At 49.5% G+C, this 23,863-nt stretch overlaps 2 protein-coding genes across 6 annotated transcripts in view; both read left to right on the top strand.

Moving 5' to 3' along the window:
• LOC123592900 (stimulated by retinoic acid gene 6 protein-like) overlaps positions 1-3,406 on the top strand; it is a 63,582-nt gene extending 60,176 nt beyond the window's left edge. For 3 of the 4 annotated variants that reach the window (XM_045468332.1, XM_045468333.1, XM_045468335.1), the window contains 3 exons: positions 47-210; positions 1,170-1,316; positions 2,029-3,406. In XM_045468332.1, the coding sequence (XP_045324288.1) occupies positions 47-210; positions 1,170-1,316; positions 2,029-2,177 (460 nt within the window). In that variant the 3' untranslated portion in view covers positions 2,178-3,406. The remainder of the gene's footprint in view (positions 1-46; positions 211-1,169; positions 1,317-2,028) is intronic. The other variant, XM_045468334.1, reaches the window with a different exon arrangement.
• An 11,653-nt stretch (positions 3,407-15,059) lies between these two features.
• The window catches only part of CCDC180 (coiled-coil domain containing 180), a 64,592-nt gene continuing 55,788 nt past the window's right edge, over positions 15,060-23,863 (top strand). For both annotated transcript variants that reach the window (XM_045468441.1, XM_045468442.1), the window contains exons 1-8: positions 15,060-15,504; positions 15,768-15,863; positions 17,120-17,310; positions 19,995-20,083; positions 21,099-21,202; positions 22,287-22,415; positions 22,513-22,623; positions 22,747-22,842. In XM_045468441.1, coding sequence (XP_045324397.1) covers positions 15,795-15,863; positions 17,120-17,310; positions 19,995-20,083; positions 21,099-21,202; positions 22,287-22,415; positions 22,513-22,623; positions 22,747-22,842 — 789 coding nt within the window. In that variant the 5' untranslated portion in view covers positions 15,060-15,504; positions 15,768-15,794. The remainder of the gene's footprint in view (positions 15,505-15,767; positions 15,864-17,119; positions 17,311-19,994; positions 20,084-21,098; positions 21,203-22,286; positions 22,416-22,512; positions 22,624-22,746; positions 22,843-23,863) is intronic.

Raw genomic sequence — 23,863 nt, forward strand, 5'->3', positions numbered from 1 at the left:
CCTCATACTGAAACGGTGCTGCCCGTCTGCCTGCTTCCATTTGCAGGAAAGCCTTCCACAACTTCAACTACTTTCTGTTCTTCTACAACGTGCTCCTGGGCCTGGGCGCCTGCCTCTCCAGGCTGCTCATCAGCTGCATCCTGGGCACGTGGCTGATTGCCCGCATCGACAGGACCATCATGCAGAATGGCTATGAGGGTGCAGACATGGGTAAGTGGCCGGTCCCTGAGGCCACGCATTGAGTCAGGTGGAGGGGACTAGTCTTGTACCTTTGTGGTGCCTGCAGGCTGGGTACCAGAGGCCTGGACTTCACACTCTTTGCCTCAGAGCTCAGCTTCTCATGGAGGCTATAAAGCTGAGTAGCAAAAAACATTCAGGGGGCTCCAGGGTGGCTCAGTCGGTTAAGCGTCCAACTCTTGATTTCGGCTCAGGTCATGATCTCATGGTTCATAAGATCGAGCCCTGCATCAGGCTCCATGCTGACAGTGCGGGGCCTGCTTGGGATTCTCTCTCTACCCCTCTACCTAGCTTGCTCTCTCTCTCTCTCTCTCTCAAAATAAATAAATAAACTTAAAGAAAAAGAAAAACACATTCATCCTAATGGTCAGAAGAGAATTCAGGCAAGTAAATTGCTGCATATTTGACAGACCTTCAAGATATCATGGAGAGCAGTAAGAAGTACTAGAAATTCCATCTGAACAGTCAGAATGTAAATATGAATGCACAGCTCTGAAAATTTTGAGAAAGAACACATCTCGGAATGACTGGTGTGTCATTAGTTGGAAACCTAACTTAGTTAAGAAAACGGTCTGTTCAGTTGAAATAGTCTAAAATCAAGCCATTTCTGTAGAGCGAAAGTAGCTTTTGTCTTATTTCTGACCTGTGTCCAGTCATTCACTCGTCCATTCATTGTAGGACTGACAGCCTCTCCGTATCAGCCACAGCTCTCCTTCTGCTTTGAGCTTCACATTCTCCATAACATGGTTGGATTAGAATGCTATCTTAAGAACCCTTCCTGCTCTTCCGACCTAGTTTTCTAGGTTCTCAGTGAGAACATGGGCACCATATAGGAACAAAGTGGCATTGCAGCCACATCATCAAGAGCACAAGCTCGGGCATCCTGGGACACAGGGCATACTGCATGGCCTGACTTGCCTTCTGGGTTTCAGGGTTCAGCGCCTGGATTGGCATGCTCTATGTGGATCATTATCATACCAACCCTGTGCTCGTCAGCTTTTGTAACATCCTGATCACAGGGCACAGGGAGCGGAGGCTGCAGCAGGCCATCAAATACTGGTGCCTAAATCAGTCAGCAGGTAAGGCTCTGTCTGAACCCATGTTGGGGTTGGACAATAGGGAACAAGTACCCTAAGGCTTCTCTGGGATCCCTGAGATGTTCCAGCTTCCCCTTTCCCTGCCCCCCCTTCCTCCATACTCCCTGCCCTGGGAGACCTTTGACCTGAGAAAGCAGGAGGCTTAGTCTTCAGCCAGCCTGGCCACGGGACCCCTGAGGTCTGGTGTCCTTGTCCTTCTAAGTGGGCTCCTCCCTTGTTCCCAGAAATGAGCTCTAGTTCCACTGTCTGAGTTCACTATTCCATTTGTTTGAGACCCCGCCCATATCCCAGGGTTCAGAACAGATGCTCTCCAAGATGGGGCTCAGTTTTGCTTACCACAAGTGCTTCTGGCCCCCAACACCTGCCTCCTCAAGGCTCTATAACCGTCTACTCCACCCCTCCACCCCTACTGCTCTGCTCTGCCTTCTGCTGGGAAGCCCACCAATTAGTCATGTTTTGTGGGCACCAGTCTGGATTAAGTTCATCACTGTTCCCAACTATATCCAGCTATATCCAACGGATATCCGGCTCTGGGACAAACTCATGTCCCTTCTGCCACCCTCATGTCCCCAGGGGTCCTGGTCCAGCTCCTTCTCCCACATCTCACACCTACCAGTCAGCTTCTCCAATAGCCTCTGAGAAGGACAGAGACAAGCCCTGTCCTCCAGGTCTGTCTGCTCTGATTCTCTCCCAGGTCCCCGAGTCTCAGCCAGATCCAGGACGCGGTGGCTTCTGCTACAGACCCTGGTCAACAATCCCAAACTAGTCATGCTCAGAAAATCAAGACCAGGTCATAGCTCCCGGGAGTTTACCCAGATTCTTTTGATGGGCTCAGAGAGCTGACAGTGACCTCCGACCTTGCTATAAGGCCATTCCAGGATGACTGCTCCAGAGAGGACCCAGGCTACCCAGCTGCTGTCCCCTGCATTGTGACAGGATGCACAGTCACTGTCCACTGCATACAGCACCAGACACTCATGGATGGCACCTGGGCTGAACCATGAAGTCTCAGCCCCAATAATTCACTCCCCTGGTAAAAAGATCAAGAACTAAAGAGAATTTCTGTTGAACAATCTTTTCTCAATGATTTCCACTATCCATGGTTAGGAGGCAGCCTTGGGGAGTTCCATATGGACAGTTTGACCACAGGGCAGAACTTTGTGTCAATGAAGAATGTGGTAAAATGGCTATCTATACCAGGAGAGTTTAACTATTGGACATAGTTGTTCTCTGGGAGACAATGTGGCCTTAATCCAATAGGATCCTCATTGCTCCCCCACTTTCCAGGCCTCCTGGTGGTGGGAGAGGCCCCAGCCTCTAATCTGGTAGTGTGAGCAGGCACACATTGGGCTCTTCCTGCCATGGCCACTGGGATGAGGAACAGATCAGAACTGACCTGGGTCTTGGGCACAAAGAAGATATGCACATCTGACGAGGAGGGGATCCCCCAGGAAAGCTGCCTACCTGCGGAGGCAGAGATGGGGGTGTGCAGGCATTCTCCTTGGAGGACAACAGAGCAAAGGAGTGGGAGCAGGAGAGCCCCAGGCATGTTGGAGGAGGGGAGGCCTCTCGTGTTTGCAGTGCAGGGAATCAGGGGTGGGATAGACCACCTAGGGAGGCTCAGACGCCAGGCTGGGAGGCCTGGACATTTCTCTGTGTGCAGAGGGCCCAGTCCTCACCCTGAGTCTTCATACCCTCGTGTAAGGTCTCTGATGGTTCAGGGCTTGTACAAAGTGACCAAAGTCACGCAGCTTGTGCAAGTGCCAGGAGGACATACCAACAGGGTGAGGGAAGTCCCCATCCACCTCATGAGTCCCAGAGCCATTGAAGTTCAGTAATCACATTAAGCATCTACTGTAAACCTAGTCCTATTGCTAGACGTGTCTGCCAGACTCATCTCTTTTAATTTAACCTTTGCGACTAGACTTTGTCACTCTGCTTTCAGAAACTGAGAAAACTGTGACTGGCGTGTCGGGATCCCCACGTGACCACTTCCAGCTGTGTAACACCAGCTAAACCCCTTTGCCTTTCTGTGCTGCTTTTTCCTTACGAATGAAAAGGGCAATACCTGGGCAACTCGGTGGGTCAGTTGGTTGTGCGTCCAACCTGAGCGTTGGCTCAGGTCATGGTCCCAGGGTCGTGGGATGGAGCCCTGCATCAGACTCTGCACTGAGCATGGAGCCTACCTGGGATTCTCTCTCCCTCTCCCTTTGCCCCTCTCCCCTGCTCGCTTTCTCTCTCTCAAAAAAAAAAAAAAACAAAAAAAAAAACAAAAAAAAACCAATACCTGCAACACCCAAAATTATTTTGAGGATAAAATGAGTTAATACATGCAAACACTCCTAAGTTAGTGCCTGATACATCCTAAACTGAATAAATATCAGTTATTGTCATTTTCATTGTTTCACTTCGTGATGATGTGATTAATGTCTGTTCACGTCACTATGCTCTCAGCTGCATGAAGAAAGGAGCCTGTGATGGTCTCCCCTGAGGTAGTTGCCTTGCAAATTAGTGCTGATTTCCCCCAGGATCTACACTCATCGGCCCTATTTGCTTCTAGACCTACTAGTAGACTTGGCCTCAGAAGGCATCTTGGCTAGCAAGGGAGAGTGTGGGGATCTTCCCGTGGCCACATATATGGACCCTACGCCTGGAAAGTCAGCAGTCATCCGTGACCCATCAGGTCCCCACCAGGGAGGAGTGGCCACGATGTACCTGACAGGCTGGGGCCTCTAGGGAATGTCCGTCTTTAAAAGAATTGTATAAAGAGGTACAGGAATGCTGGAAATCCTACTTTATAGGTGGCATAAATGTTGATGGAATGAGGCCCAGCTGTAGCCTTGAAAGGTGCCTCACAAATCTTGCCCCTGGACACGAAGCAAGCAGGAAGAGTGTGGAGGTCACGGACAAGGATCCCAGGAGGATTCTCATGTAGGTAAAGAGGAAACACGGAGCCCCTACAGGGAGACGGAGGATGGAAAGTCCTGGGACCTCATCAACTGGCAAATTCTCTTTCTCTGGTCTTGTCCTTTCCACACATGTTTGATTTCTTTACATTATTCCTCTACATAGTACTGATGTAATAATTCCAGAGACGGAACTAGAAAACGACAGTTCCTAATATGTGGCCAAAAGAAACGTCAACAGGAAAAGCAGAGAATGTTTCCTCTTCCTTCAAAGCTGTAGGAAGGCAGCCACCGTCCTGGGGCAGAAAGGGGCCTGGTAAGTGTTATTTCTAGACACCCAGCTTCCGTGGTTGTTGCTAATGCCTATGGAGGTACCTTCAACCTCTGGACTCCCAGGAGTTCTGAGGGGCTGTCTCTGCTCCTGGCCCAGGTTAGGGATACTGAAATGACATGTCCTCTGCAGAAGTGGGATTTGGGGCCTCCTTCAGTAGTGAGGGAAGGGGCCTGGCCCATCTCCGTTCTCCCACATACAATAAGCTGGTGACCCTGCAGGATTTCTTAGTTCATGGAGGAATGTGAAAGTCAGTATCTCATTTATATTAGCATGGGAAGTGAAAGACCCAAACCTTAATTCTCAGGCTGTAAAAAAAAAAAAAAAAAAGAGGATTTTAAGGTAATATTCAAATCCAGCATTTACTATTTGCTACAAATAGATACACCCCTCCATAACGGGGAAATAGGCCTTGGGGAAGAACAAAGAGGGAGATGAAGCAGGGTCACCTCCTCTTATTCTGGTCCCCCGGGGAGCCCCAGAAAGGGCTCACAATGTTCTGCACCTCAGATGGGATAGCTGACCTAATGCACTCCGAGGGTCCCAGGTGTTGAGGAAGAGGTCTCACTTGAGCTGGCCTCTGGGGTGTGATCTGCTGCTGGTACTGGGCTCTGTTGGGGGCTTGGTGGCTGGCTGGAAGAGAGGGACGTCCCCCATGGCCATGGCCCACCCTCCCCACCCTGCCCTCACTGCACTGTGCTCTGGGCACTGCGCTAAATGCTTAGTCAACAGTACCCTATTTGTCCCTGCCACACGAGTGATCAATCAGCATCACCCATTTCACAGATGAGGAAACTAAGTCTCGGAAACCTAAGGTGAATTGTCCCAGGCACAGGGCTGGTCGATAGTGGAGCTGGAATTTCACTCCCCAAGACCACGCTTAGTCTGAAGTTTGACCTTAAGCCCCCAGGATTCAGCTACTGCCAAGCCTGGGTGCTCACTCATCCTTGAGCTTATTGATGACCGGTTCTTTTTGGCCTTGAATTTTCTGCTGGCCAAATAGGACAGGAGCTCCCCCAGCAGGACAAGTTGTAGCTACAGGACAGGCTCACCCGTGAGCCCACCAGGAGCCACGGTCAGATGTCCCTTCCAGTGCCCACCCCGCAGGTGTAGTCCAGGCGCCCCATTAGTCCCCAGGCAACAGGGCCTGTGGTCAGCAAGGGAGTCACGGCCAAAGGCTCTCTGCAGCCAGCCACAAGAGAGAGACCAGGGAGAGTCTGTACCTGCTCTTGCTCACTCCTGCCTGGTCTCACCTCAAACTGCCCCTCAGGCTCAAGGCTGTAATGATTTGCAGCCACAGGGAGCAGCTGCATTACTTTGCATTCCTGGGGCCAGAGGGAAGGACAGATGCAGACAGGGCCAGAGCAGGGCGGTGCTTCCTGGACAATGTGTGGTCAAGGAGAGAGGCAGGAGGCTGGTTCCCGGGTCTTTGTACACAGGGAAACCCTCCAATTCCATCCAGGTCCTATCTATTCTCTGAGATGGGCATAAATAGCCCCTCCTCACAAAGTTGGATGGGTCTCCCACTGGTCTGTTATCAAACTCTCCCTCCTGCGGGGGGGAGGAGCTCTGATGCCCCTCCCTCCCCCCTTCCCACAGCTGCTCACCTCATTGTTTTTATGGAAGTTGATCAGATTCCTCTGAGAGGCAGACAGCCAGGAGCCATCAGAAAGAGCCCTCAATGGGATGAGCACTGGGCATTGTATGGAAACCAATTTGACAATAAATTTAATTTAAATTTAATTTAAAAAATAAACAAAATAATAAATAATAAAGACAAATAAAAATAAATAATGAATAAAATAAATATAAATAAAAATAAAAGATAAATGTAATTTAAAAAAGGGGGACCCTCAAGCCCACAACTAGCCTCCCTTCTCCGCCCCATCTCACGCTGCACTACCGCCGAGGTCCTCCAGAGGGCAGGGCATGCACAGAAAACAGGCGTGGGACCTAGGCCAGGCTCTGGGCTGGGAGAACGGGTGCGAGAGAGCTGAAGCTCAGGGACCCTCTAGCCCAACCCACTCTGACGACAGACAGGGAGACTTAGGCCTCAGGCAGGAAGTGACTTGGAGGAACCCTACATCTCCCTCCCCTCTGTGGGCACCTCCTGAAGGAGAGGTCCCACTCCCACGAAACCTCCCACAGCTTTGCAGTGGGGAAGCTCTGCTGCTCCCCCAGCCTGGGTGACCGGGACAGGCAACTTCTTCGGCCTGGTCATCCCTAAGAGGAGCAGGATGCTCCAGTGCCAGAGAGGTTTGCCAGGAGCTGTGACCTCTGGACTCAGCAGGGGGCTCTCTCCTCCCAACACCCACCCACGCCCCCCCCCCCGCCCCCCACCCGGATCCTGGCCTCCTGGCCGTGCTGCCCCGCCCCGGGTTCTCTCACCTCCAGATAATCCTGCATCGCAGTGTCCAGCATCCCCAGGTCAGCGAGAAACGTGCCAAGGAAGGGGAACACACCCTGTGCCATCAGGGTGGGAGTGGGGATGAGCACTGGCTCTCAGGGTCCCCTGGAACCCTACTCTGAAAACTCCTCACCTTCAAGCTTCCACCCCAGGGTTCCTCAGTTCTCCTCCCCCCGCCCTCCAAGAACACCAGACTCCTACTAATCACCTCTCAGGGCCTGCTTTTCGCAAACACAGGGTGTGTGGTCCTGGGTCCTGGTCACTTGTAATGGAGGATTTTTGGCACTGACCACAGGAGGCAAAGCTGGAGGGGGAAGGCCCCTCCTCTGGGTGTGGAGAGCTCTGTTTGGGAGGGAAGAGCCCCCTCCCCTCTGACCTTAGAGCCCCTTCTCCACAGGCATACTTGTCTTCTGCTGCTGTCTCTTCTTGACTCTCTGGGGGATCATCTCCAGGGTGGCAAACTTGGAGATGCCTCCTGCCAGGGTCAAGGACAAGGTCAGTGAGGCCATTGTCTCCTCACCCCATTTCTTCCAAGATCCCCTAACCTCACACCCTGGACAACTGACCTAAGTCAGTGGCTACCAGTGCTACTCTGTCCTCTAGTGTGTTCTGATTCTAGAACAATCCTAGCTCCAGTACTCGCCCAATACGTGGCCTTGGGCCTGTGGCCTGGCCTCCCTGAGTCTGTTTCCTCATCTGAAGAATGCGAGAACTCCACCTACCTCACAGGGTCTCCAGAGGACTCAATATCATATTACTATCATCATTATTATTCTCCTCTCACACCTCCAACCCATTCCTTTCCTCCCTTCAACCTTATCACCACCCTGTGAGGCCTGCACCACGGGATCATCACCCTCCATTTTCCAGATGAGGAGACAGAGGCCCGAAGAGGGGCAGTGATTTTCTTAGAGGTCTACAGAGAGGCAGCTCCCATTTCCAGCCAGAGGTCCTGCCCTAGAGCTGCCTTTACCCCAACCCAGCCCCACCGCTGACCAAGTCCTGTCCTCTGGGCTCTCAATGTGTGTCCAGGCCCCCAGCCCAGCCAAGCCATGGATGAAGAGGGACAAGGGTCTTGGGGACTTGGCTGAGTAGCCCCTGCCTGCTCCAGCCCACTGGAGTCTCTACCACCCAGGCTGGGCCCAAGGCCAGGCCAAAGGCTTCACCTCCCCAAGGTACCCCTCAGGACATTCCTCTCCACAGCAGTGTTCTTCATCCACTCAGAAGGGGACTGCTGAGGTGCCATCTCTGACTGACAGAGTAGAGAGCAATTGGGGCACGGGGTGGTAGCACCTTGTTTCCTCTTTTTGAAGCTTCTGACTTCCATTCAGGAAGGATCCTCTAAGAATCCATTGGTTCCCCCAAACTCTTATAAGGTATCTGGGACATATGTCATGGCCAACTAGACACCCAGATGAGTCTCCTGACTGTGACTGATTAGCACTGATGCTTGAGGGGCAAAGTAGGAAGTCACAGAAGGCACACATATCTGTCCCTGGCCCAGCCATTTGCACCTAAGGCTAGGCGTCTATTTGTCCACCTGGCCCATGGGATTCCCCTGCAGCGCCCACCCTGGTGCAGGCAGGGTGCCCTCCTCTTGGAGATGGAGTGAGTACTGGAGGAGCAGCAGGGCCCTGGCTTCCTGAGGACAGGCCGGGCTTATTTAGGGAAGAAAGAAACCCCCACTGATCCCCAACAGCCTGGAGGAAGCTAAGTGCCAGCAGGATGGACCCCATGGAAGCCAGACATCTGCTAATTCTGCCAGCTCAGCACCCCCTCGTGGAACAGCCCAGCTGCCACCATTGTATCCTATGACCAGGGCCGTCTGCCCTGCAAAGTGTTCCTCACCTGCTCATGGACCAAACAGATCCTTCTTTCTGTTAATGTAAACAAGACTGGAATTTTTCAAAGATTTTAAGTGAGAAATAAAACCACACCCTGTCCGGTAACCCTCCCCCCACTCACCCTTTCCTTCTTTCCAGACTTCCAGCCTCCACTCTACCTTGATAAGTAGCCTCCCTGCTCAATGAGTTGTCTTGCTACAAAGTTTTTGAAATTTTCAGGAGTTCTTCCTGAGGGGAGGAGAAGGAAAAGAAGGAAGGAAAATTTGAGGGATTGATGGGAAGGGTGTGAGCATAAATACTTTTTATTTGAGAACCCAGAAGATCAAAACTGTCTGCATGAGCATTTCCACTGGGCTCGTCTGAGCTCAAAGGGCTCCATGGGCCTGGGGAGGGGAGCCTTCATGGTGGTCACCTGGGGTCTCCATTCTCAGTTCTTCTAACAGCATTATTTTGACCAGTTTGGGTTCCAACTGGACATACAATTTGTTGCTACAAAGTAAGCACTCAAAAATCTCCAATTTGGCTCAACCCAATCTCTGACATTGAAGAGGCCCGAAGCAGAACTGGTGGCCTAAGTTTCTAGGGAGGCTTAGAGGCCCCACCCCCAGCTCAATCCCTGTCCCTGAGGTTTGCTGCCTCCCAAAAGGTCCCAGCTGAAAGAGGGGGCAATGCCAGTCCTCTGGGAGATTCCTCTCACCCACCCTGCTCCTATGGAGAGAGGACTACCCGCCTGGAAACTTCTCCCCACGTCTTCTTCAGCGGGCAAATGGCATACAGTGAGCAGAAGCTCCTGAGGATCTGGCATTCCCGCCTCCCTGCACACCATGCTCACTGGACCCACGGCTCTGCTCAGGTGAGTTCTTTGTACACCTGCCTGCCACCTCTGAGCACCCTGAGTCCTCTGGAGCCCTGTGGGTGCTCCCAATACAGTCAGGTCGGTCCACAGGGTGTTGGACCTGGTGGGCCTGAAGAGCCTGGAGAGGCAAGAATTCCTTTTCTATTTTTCCCCTTCAGCTTTAGAATGTATTTGTCAAATTTTTCACAATTTTGTCACATTATGACTGAGCCTGAGCACATTTTCATATAGTGAAGGCTATTTATGTTTCTTTTTCTATAAACGGTGGCTTCATGTCTTTTGCCACATTTTTCACTGTGTGTCTGTTATTTCTCTTATCAATTCCTTTTTTTTTTTTTTTTTTCAACGTTTATTTATTTTTGGGACAGAGAGAGACAGAGCATGAACGGGGGAGGGGCAGAGAGAGAGAGGGAGACACAGAATCCGAAACAGGCTCCAGGCTCTGAGCCATCAGCCCAGAGCCCGACGCGGGGCTCGAACTCACGGACCGCGAGATCGTGACCTGGCTGAAGTCGGACGCTTAACCGACTGCGCCATCCAGGCGCCCCTCTCTTATCAATTTCTAGGAACTCTTTAGGTATTAGGGATGTGAGCCCCTTTGTAATACGAATTGCAGATAGTTATTCCCAGTTTATCATTTCTCTCTTCTTTTGTTAGGATTTTTTTTTTTTTTTTTTTTTTTTTTTTTTGGTTGGTTTGGTGGTGTTTTTTGCCTGGTGTGTTTGTTTGCTTGTTTTTCTATGTATTGTTAAGATGTCGCTACTCCCCTAAACTGATCTATAGATTCATACAATCACAATAAAGTATGTCAGCAGATATCTGGTGGACATTAACTACATGATTTCAAAATTTCCATAGAAATAAAAATGGCCAAGAATAGTCAAGACAATCATAAAGAAGAACAAACTTGGAGGGCTTACGCTACCAGATGGTAAGCCTTAGGATAAAGCAACAGTAATCAGGGCAGTGAGCTATAATAGTGCGAGGACAGACAGAAGGAGCAATAGACAGAGTCCAACTGAGACCCATACATACGAACACTTTGTATGTAACAAAAGAGGCACGCAGAACAATGGGCGGAAGATAGTCTTCTCAGTAAATGGCCCAGGGTCACTGGTTACCCATATGGGAACACAATGAATCTTGATTCTTACCTTCCATCGTAAACAAAATCAATTCCAGGTGGGTTTTAAATCTAAATGTGTAAGTTTATTTATTTTTTTAATTTAAATGTTTTATTTATTTTTGAGAGAGAGACAGAGCGCAAGTGGGGGAGAGGCAGGGAGCGAGGGTGACACAGAATCCAAAACAGGCTCCAGGCTCTGAGCTGTCAGCAGAGAGCCAGATGTGGGGCCCGAACTCATCAACCACAAGATCATGACCTGAGCCGAAGTCTGACGCTTAACTGACTAAGCCAACCAGGCACCACTAAATGTGTAAGTTTAAAACAGCAACATTTGTAGTAGATAATATAGGGGAATATTTTCATGACCTTGGGGCAAGCACAGGTTTCTTAGGACATAAATTACACTAAGAATAAAGGCAAAAATTAATAAATTGGACCTTATTAATATTAAGAACTTCTCTTTGTCAAAAGAGAGTAAAAAGGCAAGAACAGAATGGGAATAAACACTTGTCATATGTTTATCTGGAAAAAAGCATCAGATAAGATATGTAACTAACTCACATCAATTAATAAGAGAGACAATCCACAGAAAAAAAAAATGGGCAAAAGATTTGACCAGATATTTCACAGTAAGATAACCGAATGGCCAAAAAGTATATAAAAGATTACACAACCTCATTACTCATCAGGAAAATGCAAATGAAAACCACAATGAAACACCACTACACATACACCAAAATGGCTACAATAAAAAATGTTAACAATGCCAATGTTTTCTTTAATGTGTATTTATTTCTGAGGGTGGGGGGGGGAGGGGTAGAGAGAGAGGGAGACACAGAATCCGAAGCAGGCTCCAGGCTCCGAGCTGTCAGCACAGAGCCCCACGTGGGGCTCAAACCCACGAACCATGAGAACATGACCTGAGCTGAAGTCGGACGCTTGACTGACTGAGCCCCCCAGGTAGGCTAACAACGCCAAATGTTGATGAGGAAGTGAACAACTGGAACTCTCATACGTTGCCATGGTGTAAACGCATACAACCACTTTCAAAAACTCTTTTGTAGTATCTGCTAAAGATGGACTTACACAAGGACGCCTGGGTGGCTCAGTTGGTTAAGTGCCTGCCTTCAGCTCAGGTCATGATCTCACAGTTCGTGGGCTCAAGCCCTGCATTGGGCTCTGTGCTGCATTGGGCTCTGCATTGGGCTGGTGCAGAACCTGCTTGGGATTCTCACTGTCTCGTCTCTCTCTGCCTCTCCCCCACTTGTGCTTTCTCTCTCTTTCTCTCTCAAAATAAATACACTTGATAAAAAAAGACGGACTTATGCATACTCTCTATGACCCTAAATTTCCACTCTTAGGTAAATACCCAGTAGAAATGCCTGCATATGTTCACCATTCAAAAGAATGGTCAGAGCAGCATTATTTGGTAATTTTCTAACTGGAAACAACCCAAATGTGCATCTATAATAGAAAGGATAAATAAAATGGGGCATTTTAAAATAATGGGATGCTATACAGAGATCAAAATGAACTCACAGCCACATTAAAAAATGTTTGGAACTTTACAAACATAATGAAAGAAGTCTGACATAAAGGAGTATATTCTGTATGATTCCATTTAGATAAAGTTCAAAAACAAGCAAAACTAATTCAGAAGTTAAAATATGTGTTATCCTTGGGGAAAAGAGGGCAGTGACTTGGGGTGAGTACATGAGGGAGGCTCCTGGAGAGTTGGTAATGTTCTATTTCTTGGGGGTACTGGTTACCAAGTGTGTTCCCTTTGGGTAATTTATTAAGCTGTATACACTTATGATTTCCATACTCTTCAGTATGTATGCTATGCTTCAACACACAGATCCAATCAGTTTGATCCAGAATTTTTTTTTCCCATTTGGTAGCAAGGCCAGATGGCATAGTGTTTGGTTCAAGATTTTGGAATTACATGAACTCGATTCATATCCTGGATCTAACCCCTTCCTATCTTGGAGATCTTGGCCAAGTTACTAACTCTCTGAGCTTCAGTTCCTTCATGTGGAAAATAGGCTTATTATGCTACCCTGAGCATAGTTATGAGGGGATTAAATCCTCTCCATAAATATTAGCTCTTGTCGGTCCTTACTGGTCTCCGTTCTATGGACTGTGGGGAAGATAGACAATGACCAGCGGAAGAGGAAGGAAAAGGATGAGACTCTAGTCAAGAGACATTTTCTAGATGAAGACTGAGGGGGAAGATATGATGGTGAGGTGCAGAAAAAGAGTCTAAAGGCTTGGCTCCACTAAGGACTCCACTAAAGACCATTCCCTGTCTCTCACCTCCAGCCCACCTCTAACATGAGAGGGACTAACCAGATGATCTCTAGCTGGTTATCACATTGCAGAGTTGGGAGGGCAATGCAAATGCCATCCAAAATCCAAACACAAATTCCCATGTTTGATCCAAACTCAAACACAAAGGCCCAGACTCAGGAGCTAAGGGAGGCAAATTCTCAGTGTTAAGACCATGGGTTATTTTTATGTTCTCCATGGATTTTTTTTCCTACTTTATACAATAAGTGTGTTGCTTACTCAGAACAAAACACGACACATGATGTATCCATACCTACACATTTGTATCCAAATATCTAGAAAAAAAAGAACCCCTGATTATAGATGTGCTAGACACTAGAACCCAGAAAACATCTGGATGGGGAAAGCACTGTTTCTGGTGTATAAGTTTCAAGCCAGCATGGCATAAACAGTGGTATGAATGACTGCAAATAATTCCTGCACATTTCTTTTTTTTTTTTCTTTTTTTTTTTTACCCCTTCCCTTGGTTACCTACACTTTCTCTTTTTCCAGTTAAAATTAGTCCAATCTTTTTTACAATATTTCACTTTGGTAATAAAATCCATGACCAAAGAAGGGGAATAAAAGTGTTCTCTATTCACTGTTAATTAACTTCTGAAGTTAGTCTGGATGGAATGATCACTTGTTCTAGGAAGTTGTCATAGGGAGCATTTACTAGCAATTGGAGCAGAGATCCCTGCCGAGGAGAGGGATTTTTCTGGGGGAGTTGAGTACCTCACAAAACATAGGAAACCCTCAAGCCAGGTTCACTGTCAACCACAAGTATTTTCAGGTCTGGCCACATAGGACTATGGCTGGGTGTGTGGGAAAGAGACAAACTCTAGGAGTGTCAGATGAGGACATTCTAGGTATTCATGCGTTTACCCAGGGAGCATTCATTGTGTCTGAATCATGTGCAAGACACTGTGCTAAGAGCAACTGCCGCTAAGTCAAAATTAATAAGGCGTACCTGCCCTTCAGGAAACGCCTACTCTAGAGGTCCTGAACTCCTGTATTTGACTGCAATCAACATCCAGAGAGAGGAGAGGTTATAGGGGCTGAGGCAAATGAGTGGTTGGGATAATTGTTACTGATAGTGGAAGGCTGGCTGGGTCTGGGATTGTGGAAAGAGAAGGATCCCAGCAGAAGAGCAGGATGAGGAAGGGCAGGGGGGCAGGGGCATATGCAGGAGGAGTGGAGAGTTTGCTAAAGCAGGGAGAGTCAGGGTGGGAACCAGATGGGGGGGGGGGGCCTCTGTGGTCATCTAAGACTGAGTTGGATTTTGCAGGGGCTGCAGAGTTGATGAGGGACTTTTGAGCAGGAGAGAGAGTAGGTCAGAGCCATATTTTAGCAGGGTTATGTGGCAGTGGTGGGAGGATGAATGGAACTCAAGAGTCCTAGAAATTAGTCTTTTCATTGTAATGCCATACAAGCCTGATGCCTGAATTCTGAGCCCTTCAATCTCGTAATCTGAGAAAGAGCTGTAATCTGAGAAAGAGCTGGCCTTATTTAGAGATGCTTTCTGCATCTTACAGCCAAGCACTGTGCTGCTTGCCAGCAGAGGTTGGTTTTAATCAAGTAAAGAAGACAGGGTGGATTTTCTTGACTGCCGTGGCTCGGAGTTACATCTCAGGTCTCCTACAGTTTTCAGAACATTCAGTGTACTGCTCTGGACGCTCCTGACAGCGCCGGGGCGCCCCCTTGCTGTGAGGAGAAACGGGCTTGGAGGGAATACTTCCTAACAGTTTCCCCACTCCCAGTGGGGCGCTCCGGCGGCTGCGGGCCATCATCCCCTCCCTCCTCGGAAAGAAAGTGAGGGCGGGGCCAGCGGGGCTCCCGCCCCTCTGCGTTGCCTTGGAGACCGAGTGCGTCCAGCGGCAGTTGAGGCCGGACTGGCCCTGACTAGTGGTGCCTTCTGCAGGTGGGGCGCCAGCCCCGGGCGCAGGGCCTCCCTCCATTGGCCGGGTTTAGAGGGGATGGTCAGGGACTGCACCGCGCTCCTCGGTAGGCTGGCGGGCTGGTGGCGTGAGAGGAGCCTGCTGGGTCTTCTCAGCATACAGTAGGTGCCTAATTAGCACGGCCAGAGTCAGGCTGCCCCTTCCCTCCACTTCCGCCTCTCTTTGTCCACTTTTGGCGGGGAGTGGGGGAAGGAGGGAGTCAGGGATCCTTCAACTTTGTTCAGCTCCAGTTTGGGGGGTCAAGGCCAGGTTGAAATCCAAGATGACACCTTGAGCACTTTTCCCAGGAGAGCTTGGGAGAGTGAAGCACAAAACAATAACGATTTATTATTCTGCCCCACCAAAGTCCCCTGGATTTGCACACTGCGTGGCTGGAAGAGCCAGCCTTCTCCGGGAGTTCGGTTCTTGCCGGAGGTTTGTCTCCTTTTTGCTTCTTTGCCACTCCTTACTTTTTGCTTAAAATGAAACCCCTGAGGCTTGAGGGAGGGGGGCGGGGCTTGCTTTTTCTCAGAGCAGTGGGGTGGGTCCTGCCCCAGCCTGGTTGCCTGCGGGAGGGGGTGGGGCCCGCGGGGGGGTGGGGGTGGGGGCGCAGGTCCTGGGCGGAGGACTTGTCCTGGAGGTTGGGTCTTCGGTTTCCAAACCTCAGACGTGATTCCCAGACAATGATTTCCTAACAGGGGCGCCCCGTTCAGCCAGCGGCCAAGATGTCCTCAGTGGGGAAGGTGACCCAGGTTCCCAGCGGGAAGGTCTACCAGCAGATCTTCGAGGCTGAGGTAGGTGTGTCCCTTGTGTCCCTCTGTGCCCTCTTCCCTCTGCACCCCAAACCTCCCTCCCTCTGAAGGCTTCTTTGTCCGGGAACCCAATGAAATAAGGGCTTTGAAACTGTTTTGATTTAAAAAATAATTCTTATTGGTTCTTAAAGTGTAGGAATACAATATTAGAATGTCTATTCTTGAAAATTAAAAAATGTACATTAAAGTTTTAGTTAAATTAAAAGTTAAATTATTCAGAAATCGCCAAAATTAACCAGTGGGTGTCTTGTGACCTTTTGCTATGCACCAAAGCGTTTCTAATTTTTCTTTTTAAAACCTGGGTTTGATTCTATAACAGTGTTTGAAACCTGCTTCTCCCCTGTTAACGGTATTGCACAGACCTTTTGCATGTCAAGGGGCATTCATGCAACTTCAAGATGTTTAGAGGCTGCCCAGTTGTTAATCCAGGACTTCCCATAGTGTATTAAAGTAACACTGTCTTGACAGCCAAATAGGTTGCTGGAGTTGCCTTGCCTATAAAAAACTTGTCTATAAAAAACTGCACAGACAAGAACAGTATCTTAAATACACAAACTCGAACCTTCCCTTTGACGTTCTGTACTGCTTATTTAAAAGGAATTTTCATTCCTACTTTGAGCCCTAAATAACGCTCTATGTAGGAGGCTTGGAAATTATAAAAGTATAAGGAGGCCAAAGAAACAAATTACTCACATGATCCTGCTGCCTGGAGGCAGCACACCATTCTTAACATTTGGCACACTTTCTCCTGGTCATTTTTCTATGAGTTTAAAATTTTGAGATCATACTGTATAGTTTGGGTTATAATTTTTTTAAGTTGCGCTTTTAATTAATATGTTTTACGGTATATCATATCATAAGCATTTCCCTATGTCATAAATAGTCCTTTGTAAGTCTCATTCTTAATAAATGCCTAGCATTACACTGGAGGGACATAAGAAGTTTACTCGACCAGTCCCCTGCTATTGGACAGCCCCATTTTTCTAATTCCTTGTGATTATAAAAGATGCTAGGATAAGCATCTTGGTCCTCACTAAATTTCTTAAGAGATACCCTTCTAGATGGCTGAATGTCTTCTGGGGGGTACTTGCATGGAATGTACCCTAGGGTTGAAGGCCTCCCTGCAAAGTGCCTTCCTGCTGGCAAGTTCTCACGTGTCCTTCTAAGACTGCAGAGTGAGCCCTGGGTGCTGAGGAGTCTGCAGTCCTGACCCCCCACCGGATCTTTTGTGCATTCAGGTGCAGCTGGTACGCTCTCTGGCAGCCACCAGGAAGCGCGCTGTGGAGAGTTCCATGACCCCAAAGAATGGCAGGAAGCCCTTGATGAAGAAGATGGATATTCCTGAAGGGGAGATGATGTGTCCTCGGCAGCGGAAGTGGGCGCACAGCCTACCCAATGACTGGGTCACGGAAAATCCTGTTCTCTACAGGTGGGTCCTGTGGTCCACTCTGTACCTCCCCACCCAGGGGGGTGTGCCAGAATCTTCAGAAACTCAGAAAGCCCTCACACAAGATGAGTGCCATTTAGGAATGAAGACCCAGTATCTCCTCTGAGAGAGAGAGGTAATAGCACCTACTTTGCTCCACTGTTTGCTTCTCCCTCCCTTCCTCTTCCTCCCCTCTCAGTAATTATTGATTGAGTGCCTAGGACCAGGTACTGGGTCTGGGATCCCACTCTCCTGGAACTTGAGGCCTTGATAATAAATAAATAGGCAAGTCCCCCTAAAGTGGGAAGGCTCTGACCCAGAGGACAGTAGTAGCACAGGGGTCAGGAAAGCCCCTGAGGAGGGGCCTCAGCGGAGACCAGAGGATGAGGGAATAGATGCATGGGGCAAGGCGTGGAGGCAGGGAGGGTTTGGTCCGCTCTGGAAGGTGAAGAAGTTAGTGGGCCTGGGGTGGGGGGGGGGGGGGGCGGTAGATGAGGCTGGGATAGGCTTGCAGACCACAGTCGGGATTTTGGACTACTGAAGTGAGCAGCTGATTTGCCTTTTTAAGGCCTTTTGGCTGTTGTGTGCAGAATGTAGGGAGTGGCAAGAAGAGGCCGGGAGGCCAGGGAGGAGGCTGCTGCTGTCCCTCTAAGCCTGGTGGGGCTACAAGAGGGAGAGTAGGATATTTCCGGTGTATTTTAGAGGCAGAACCCCTCAGACTAGGTGGTGGATTGGAGGGAGGAGAGGGCTCCCGAGAGCCCGAGGTCTGTAGCACGAGTGCTTGGGTGGACAGAGCAGGCGCCATTCCCTGGCAGGTTACAAACCTGCCATAGGCGCATATGGTCTAGGAGCAGGGAGATCAGGAGTGAAATTTGAGATTCCTGAGTATGCCATTTCAACTCCCTGAGCTCAAACTCCTCAAGCAGGGAGAAAGGAAAGAAAAGGAAAAGGAGGGCAATATCTTCCTCACCGGGGAGCTTGGGGTGCCTGGAGCTGATCTTCCCTTTGCTCTTCAAGCTCTGAGCAAGCCGCAGTCCCCTCTGGGACTCGGAAGGGGAAGTCGGTCTCTCTCTACCTGCCTTTGTTTTCTCTTTCACCTGCTTTGGGGCAGAGATGACCTGACCTTTGACTCTTCCCAGAGAAATCTCCCCTGAGGCTTCTGACCCTCAGCACCCTTAACTACCTACAGATGAGCAAACCCACTGGCCACCAAGCCCAGACTGGAGGTCGGTGTTCTCTAGCCCATGTGCCTGGTGCCCAGTGTGGGGATTGAAGCACAGACGTCTAGGGCCTGTTGATGCTGCCCCTGTCTGTGACTTTGGCTCCTACAAGGGTCTAAGTCCCCTCTCAGCTGATTTGCGAGTTATCTATCGCTCCTAAGGGTCCCCCCTTCCTCAGAGTTTAGCCTAAGGTCACCCATTATCCCAATAACCAGATATAGCATCCATCAGGAGCTCTTAGCATCCACAGGACAGCGTTTTAGGAAAGGCACTTTCCATAGAGGGTGCTGGCATTGTGCTGTGCTGGCTTCCCGGGACAAAGTCAGCTCTGCCCTGGACGTAGATCTAGACCACAACTTCCTGTGGCCTGTGACAGGGAGAAAGATGTGTTTGTAACCTGCCAGGCTCTGCCACCCTCAAAATGACTGGGGTCACTAACTCAGCATTGGCGTCTCTCTGAAGTCCCTTGTTCCCTTCTTGAAAGTTCAGCCAGCCAAAGCCAGTGAACCTGTGTGTTCATTCACCCAGGGCAGGGCCTCCGGGTGAGCAGAAGAGGAGCCCAAGGTAGGGATAGATCAGCACTAGTGTAGACCCAAGTCCTCGGGTCAAGTGCCTGAGGAGCCAGAGCCATTAGCTCAGTAGTCAGAGCACCCAGGTTCCCAAAGAGCCACCTTAGTCCACGGGCACCTGATTGACAAGACTGAAAGACCCACCTCTGGAGGGTCAGTCTAGGCCCTGCAGTCTTCCTTGCTGGTAGGTGTGCAGTGAGGATTGGATGAGAAATGACTAGAAAGCGCTGCACATGTGGAGGCCTAGAGGAATGGCAGGTGTCATTCAGACCTGTTGCATTTCTGTGGTGCTTGTCCTATGGACAGTGCGTTCAGAGATTTTTATTCCAAAGCTAAGGTCATTCTCACTCACCCTGGTCCTCCCTGCTGAGATAGCTTGTTCTGGGGTCTCAGCTTTCTCCTCCCACACCTAAACCCCAAGGACCATGGACCTTGGCATGACACACGTGGGTCAGGGAGTCTCAGCTCTGCTTTGTATAATCACTTCTCTAAGCGCCCTCCCCTCATCCCTGTCAAGGGGGTTATTGTGACTGCCTCATAGGATGATGAGTTGCTGAAGGAGCAAATCCTGAATACTCAGCACTGGCCTGGCTTTCCCAGGCTGATCATGCCCTACTGTCCTGAGTTTCCCCATGTGGAAATGGCTCTTGCCTACTACCCACGCTTGCAGCCAGAACAGAAGCAGACCCTGATTTCTTGTCTCGGGACCATGGTGCCTACTGGCAACAGATACCCAGGCAGCGTCTGTTGGGAGTCTGGCATAGCCTGGGGCTCTCTGGAATGGGGTGGGCCTTATCACCAATATGTGAGGTCTCTCTGAAGACTCCCTTCTGTGCCAGAGCTGCCCTGGGGTAGGGGAGGGGGCTGGGAGTTATTGTTGCCTCTACTTGTGCCTCAGGGAAAAGGAAATAATCAAGAAGAAAAAAGCTGAAGAAAGTGAGAGCATCATTGAAGCCAGAGAGGTCCGGGGCCTCATGGACACCATAGGTGAGTCTCTGTTCAGCTGTGAGGGCAGAGCTGGCTTTCTCCCCTTGGCTCCTCCCTTGAGCCTGCTCCTCTGGACCTTCTCCTCAGTGCAGGGAGCTGGGGTGGGAGCAGGGGGCTCTGCGCAGTCAGAATTTACCGATGAAAGTCAGTTGGTAAAGGATATTCCTTGCTTTATTGCAATTTCACAAGAACATTTCAATCTGCATTGTCTTCCTTCATACTATAGAGGAAGGTTCTTTTCCTTTATGATTAAAAAAAAAAATGATACATACTCACCGTAAGTAATCTCTGCACCCAACATGGGGTTTGAACTTACAACCCTGAGATTGGGAGTCACATGTGCTATCTACCACTGAGCCAGTCAGGCTCACTGTGGAAAAGCAAAGGAAGGAGATAAACAGAAAGGAAAAACTCTCCCTTCGTGATAGCACTGCTTCTCTTCCCAAGAATGTTCCCCACCATGAAATCACATGGTGTCCAGATTCAGGGGACCGCAGAGCACAGGACGGGAATGCAGACTCTAGAGCAGATGGCTCATGTCCAAACCCCTGCTTAGCCATTGCTGTGTTTGTTCTTTAACCCCCATGCCTGAGTGTCCTCACTTGTAAAATGGGGCTGAAAAAATAAGACCTGCCTCTTGGCCTCTTCAGGAGTGGTAATTGAGTTAGAACGATGCCTAGTGCATAATAAGTGCTATATAAGTGTTGGTTATTCTTATTTGCATATGTTTTTGCTTCTATTAACTTTAAAAAAAAACATAAATGGTCCCATTCTGTACCTACCATTTGGAAACTTTTTCTGGCATTTAACTGTGTATGTGAGACTTCATTCCTTATAGCACTTACAGATCACCTTTGTTTTTTCTCTTTTTCCTTAAGCCTCTGACACTGTGGCCTGGTTTGGGGGTCCATCTCCTGAACCAAGGCACTTTCTACCTTGCTGCCTTTTCCTGGGAGCACTCCCCTTACTTTGGAGCTCTGAGGTCAGCCTCCTCACCTCTGTTGTTCTCCCCCAGTTCCAGAGAGGATCAGCACAACCACCCTGGACAGAGACTCCAAGAGGCAGGGCTACGAGAGTGCTCTGGGGAGCTTTAAGGAGGAGATTGCTCAGATTGGGATGGTAAGACTCCTCCCTCTCTCCCCTTCTGTTCTGGGGCCATTCTCAAGGCAGGCTTGTCACTGCACCCACCCTCCCTTCCCGCCCAGCTCAGAGGCCCTGAGTGGCTCACCAGTGGTGTAGATGAAATCAGAGTAGCCAGCCTGAGTGGCTCATGATGAGTGCTCGTTATGAGCACAGCTCTCTAAGTTGGGTACCACTGTTACTCCCACTTTACAGTTTAGGCTCTCAAAGTCTTGCCTGATTTGGCACATAAGGGGCCAGCTGGGAAGTGGACTCCAGGGCTGATGCCAAAGCCCAGCCCATGATCTCCCTACGCAGTCCTACTAATGAGGGCCCAAAGGGCCTGGCCCTCTGGCTTCCCACCCCTCATGCTATCTAGCCTTTTGGTACCACCCTCACTTGGCTCTCTGTTCCTCTCCAGAGACATTCCATCTCTAACCACCCTGGTACCCAGAATATTCCCTAAATGAGGCCCTTCTTTGCCCTTCTTCTCTGAGCCCTGGACTGCACTCACCACTCTCTCCCCATGTCTCCTCTGACTTCTGTCATTCCCTTGGATTCATGCAGCTGGCTCTGTACCCAAAGCACCAAGAAGCTCCCCCAGCCAGTTGTTGCTTTACTCATCTGTCCCAACTGTATATGAGCCCTACTTTTGTCCATGACTCTGTGGCTTTGGTCATACAACATAACTGAGCCTCAGTTTCCTTATCTGAAGTAAACTTGGAATCCTTTCACTGGCCACTTCTTTAATGGATGTTTGTTGAGCCCCAACCATGGGCCACGCCTGATGTCAGTACCTACTTCACAGGCTGTGGTGAGGACCAAGTGAGTCTGAGGACAAGGGCTTAGCCTAGAGCAGAGTGTCCAGCACATGGCACATGCCCAGATAAATGGTGCCTGCCCTTGTGCTCTGGCTGTGAATAGTAAATCCTAGCTTCTTAGGTCTAGGTAATGATTATTAGTTTTGAGACAGGACCACAGCTAGCACTTTCCCACCACAGGGCAGAGAATTGGGGGAAGGGACGGGCTCCCCCTGCCCTGGTGGTGTTGAGACCACAGGCATTGCCCTACTGGCCTGTTGTAGGAAATGGAACCTCTCATCTTAGAGCCAGGAGCACTTCTTTTAAAAAAGCTGGCGGCGTCTGATGAGGAAATCGACCAACTCTTCAAAAAGGTGGAAAGTAACATCAACGTCGAAGACTACACCATCCAAGTAGGGCTTCCCTGTGGCTGGGCTTGCCCCACCGGGGTCCCGCTCCTTCCCTCCCTGCCATCTGTCCTCCCAGCCTGACCCCAGCTTCTTGGTATAGACCCTGATGGAGCTGTGGGATCAGGTGGCTGAGAAGTTCCAGTTCCAGAAGCAGGGGATTAAGGAGCTGGATGAGACACTGACCTCGACCGAGTTCTCTCGGGCAGATAAAGTGAGTTGGCCTGCGAATGGGCTCTTGGTGATTTTCACCTGTGGGGTTTGGGAGGCATCGTCTCTTTGCTTGCAGGTCTCCAGGAAAAGAAAGTCATTAACAATGACACCTTGTTGTTGCTAGCTCGGAAGCGTGTTGAAGAAATATGTGGAAATCATAGAGAAAACTTCCTATCTCATGCAGCCCGACGTGTACACGCTGATAAATAAGGAAGCCATGGTGAGTGGTTTTCATGTGCAGGGGATCGGCCCACAGGAGGGGCGGGACCTGAGGATGCCCCAGAACCTGGTGTCTCAGGACCGATGGGCTTCTCATGTGTCACATTTCTAACTAACTCGGGTTAGTCGCTTGGGTTCAGAACCAGAGTTTTTGGTAAGTATTTTCAGTAGAAGTCTCTCTAAAGTGCGTGTCCTACATCCCTGCTGTCTTAATCCCCATTACCTAACACAGCAGCACTGGTTTCAGCACTGACGGTTTTACGAGCACCTACTGGGCCGTGTCTCAGCCACCATGTGCAATGCAATAGGTGCTGGCTGGTGGAGCCGTCCTGGTCTCAGAGTGGTTTGTGCCCTCACAGGTGACCCCAGCCTGCTCCGTTTGTTTTCCTAGTGGTGCTTGTCTGCCTTCTTGTTGGCCATCAGCGTCTAGTGCCGAACCAGGCCTGTCTCCGGTCTCTGTCCCCACTGCTTCCCTGTCCACACCCCACCCTCGCCCAGCTGCTTTCTTTGGGTGTAGAAAACAAGAAATTCAAGGTTGCTCATAATATTTCCATAGTCAGAGTTAAGCCCGACTCCTCTGCCATGTGAAAAGACACTATGTACGGATGTTTGAGTGTGTATGTATTTTCTTCAAATATAATTAACATGCAGTGTTATATTAGTTTCAGGTGCACAGTACAGCGATTCAACAATTCTGTGCATTACTCGGTGCTCATCATGACAAGTGTACCCTTAATCCCTTTCACCTGTTTCACCCATCCCCCCACCCCCCTCCCCTCTGGCAACCATCAGTTGTCTGCAGTTAAGAGTCTGGTTTTTTGTTTGTCTCTTTTTTTTCTTTGTTTGTCTCTTAAATTCAACAAATGAGTGAAATCATACGATATTTATCTTTCTTTGTCTGACTTATTTCACTTCGCATTATACCCTCTAGGCCCATCCATGTTGTTGCTTCCTTTGGCTACTCAGAAGCACATTTTGCTTGCATGGGCTTCTAGAGCCTGTGCAGAAAGCCGGGCTTGCGG

Source organism: Leopardus geoffroyi, chromosome D4 (genome assembly GCF_018350155.1).
Source record: "Leopardus geoffroyi isolate Oge1 chromosome D4, O.geoffroyi_Oge1_pat1.0, whole genome shotgun sequence".
NCBI classification, from domain to species: domain Eukaryota; kingdom Metazoa; phylum Chordata; class Mammalia; order Carnivora; family Felidae; genus Leopardus; species Leopardus geoffroyi.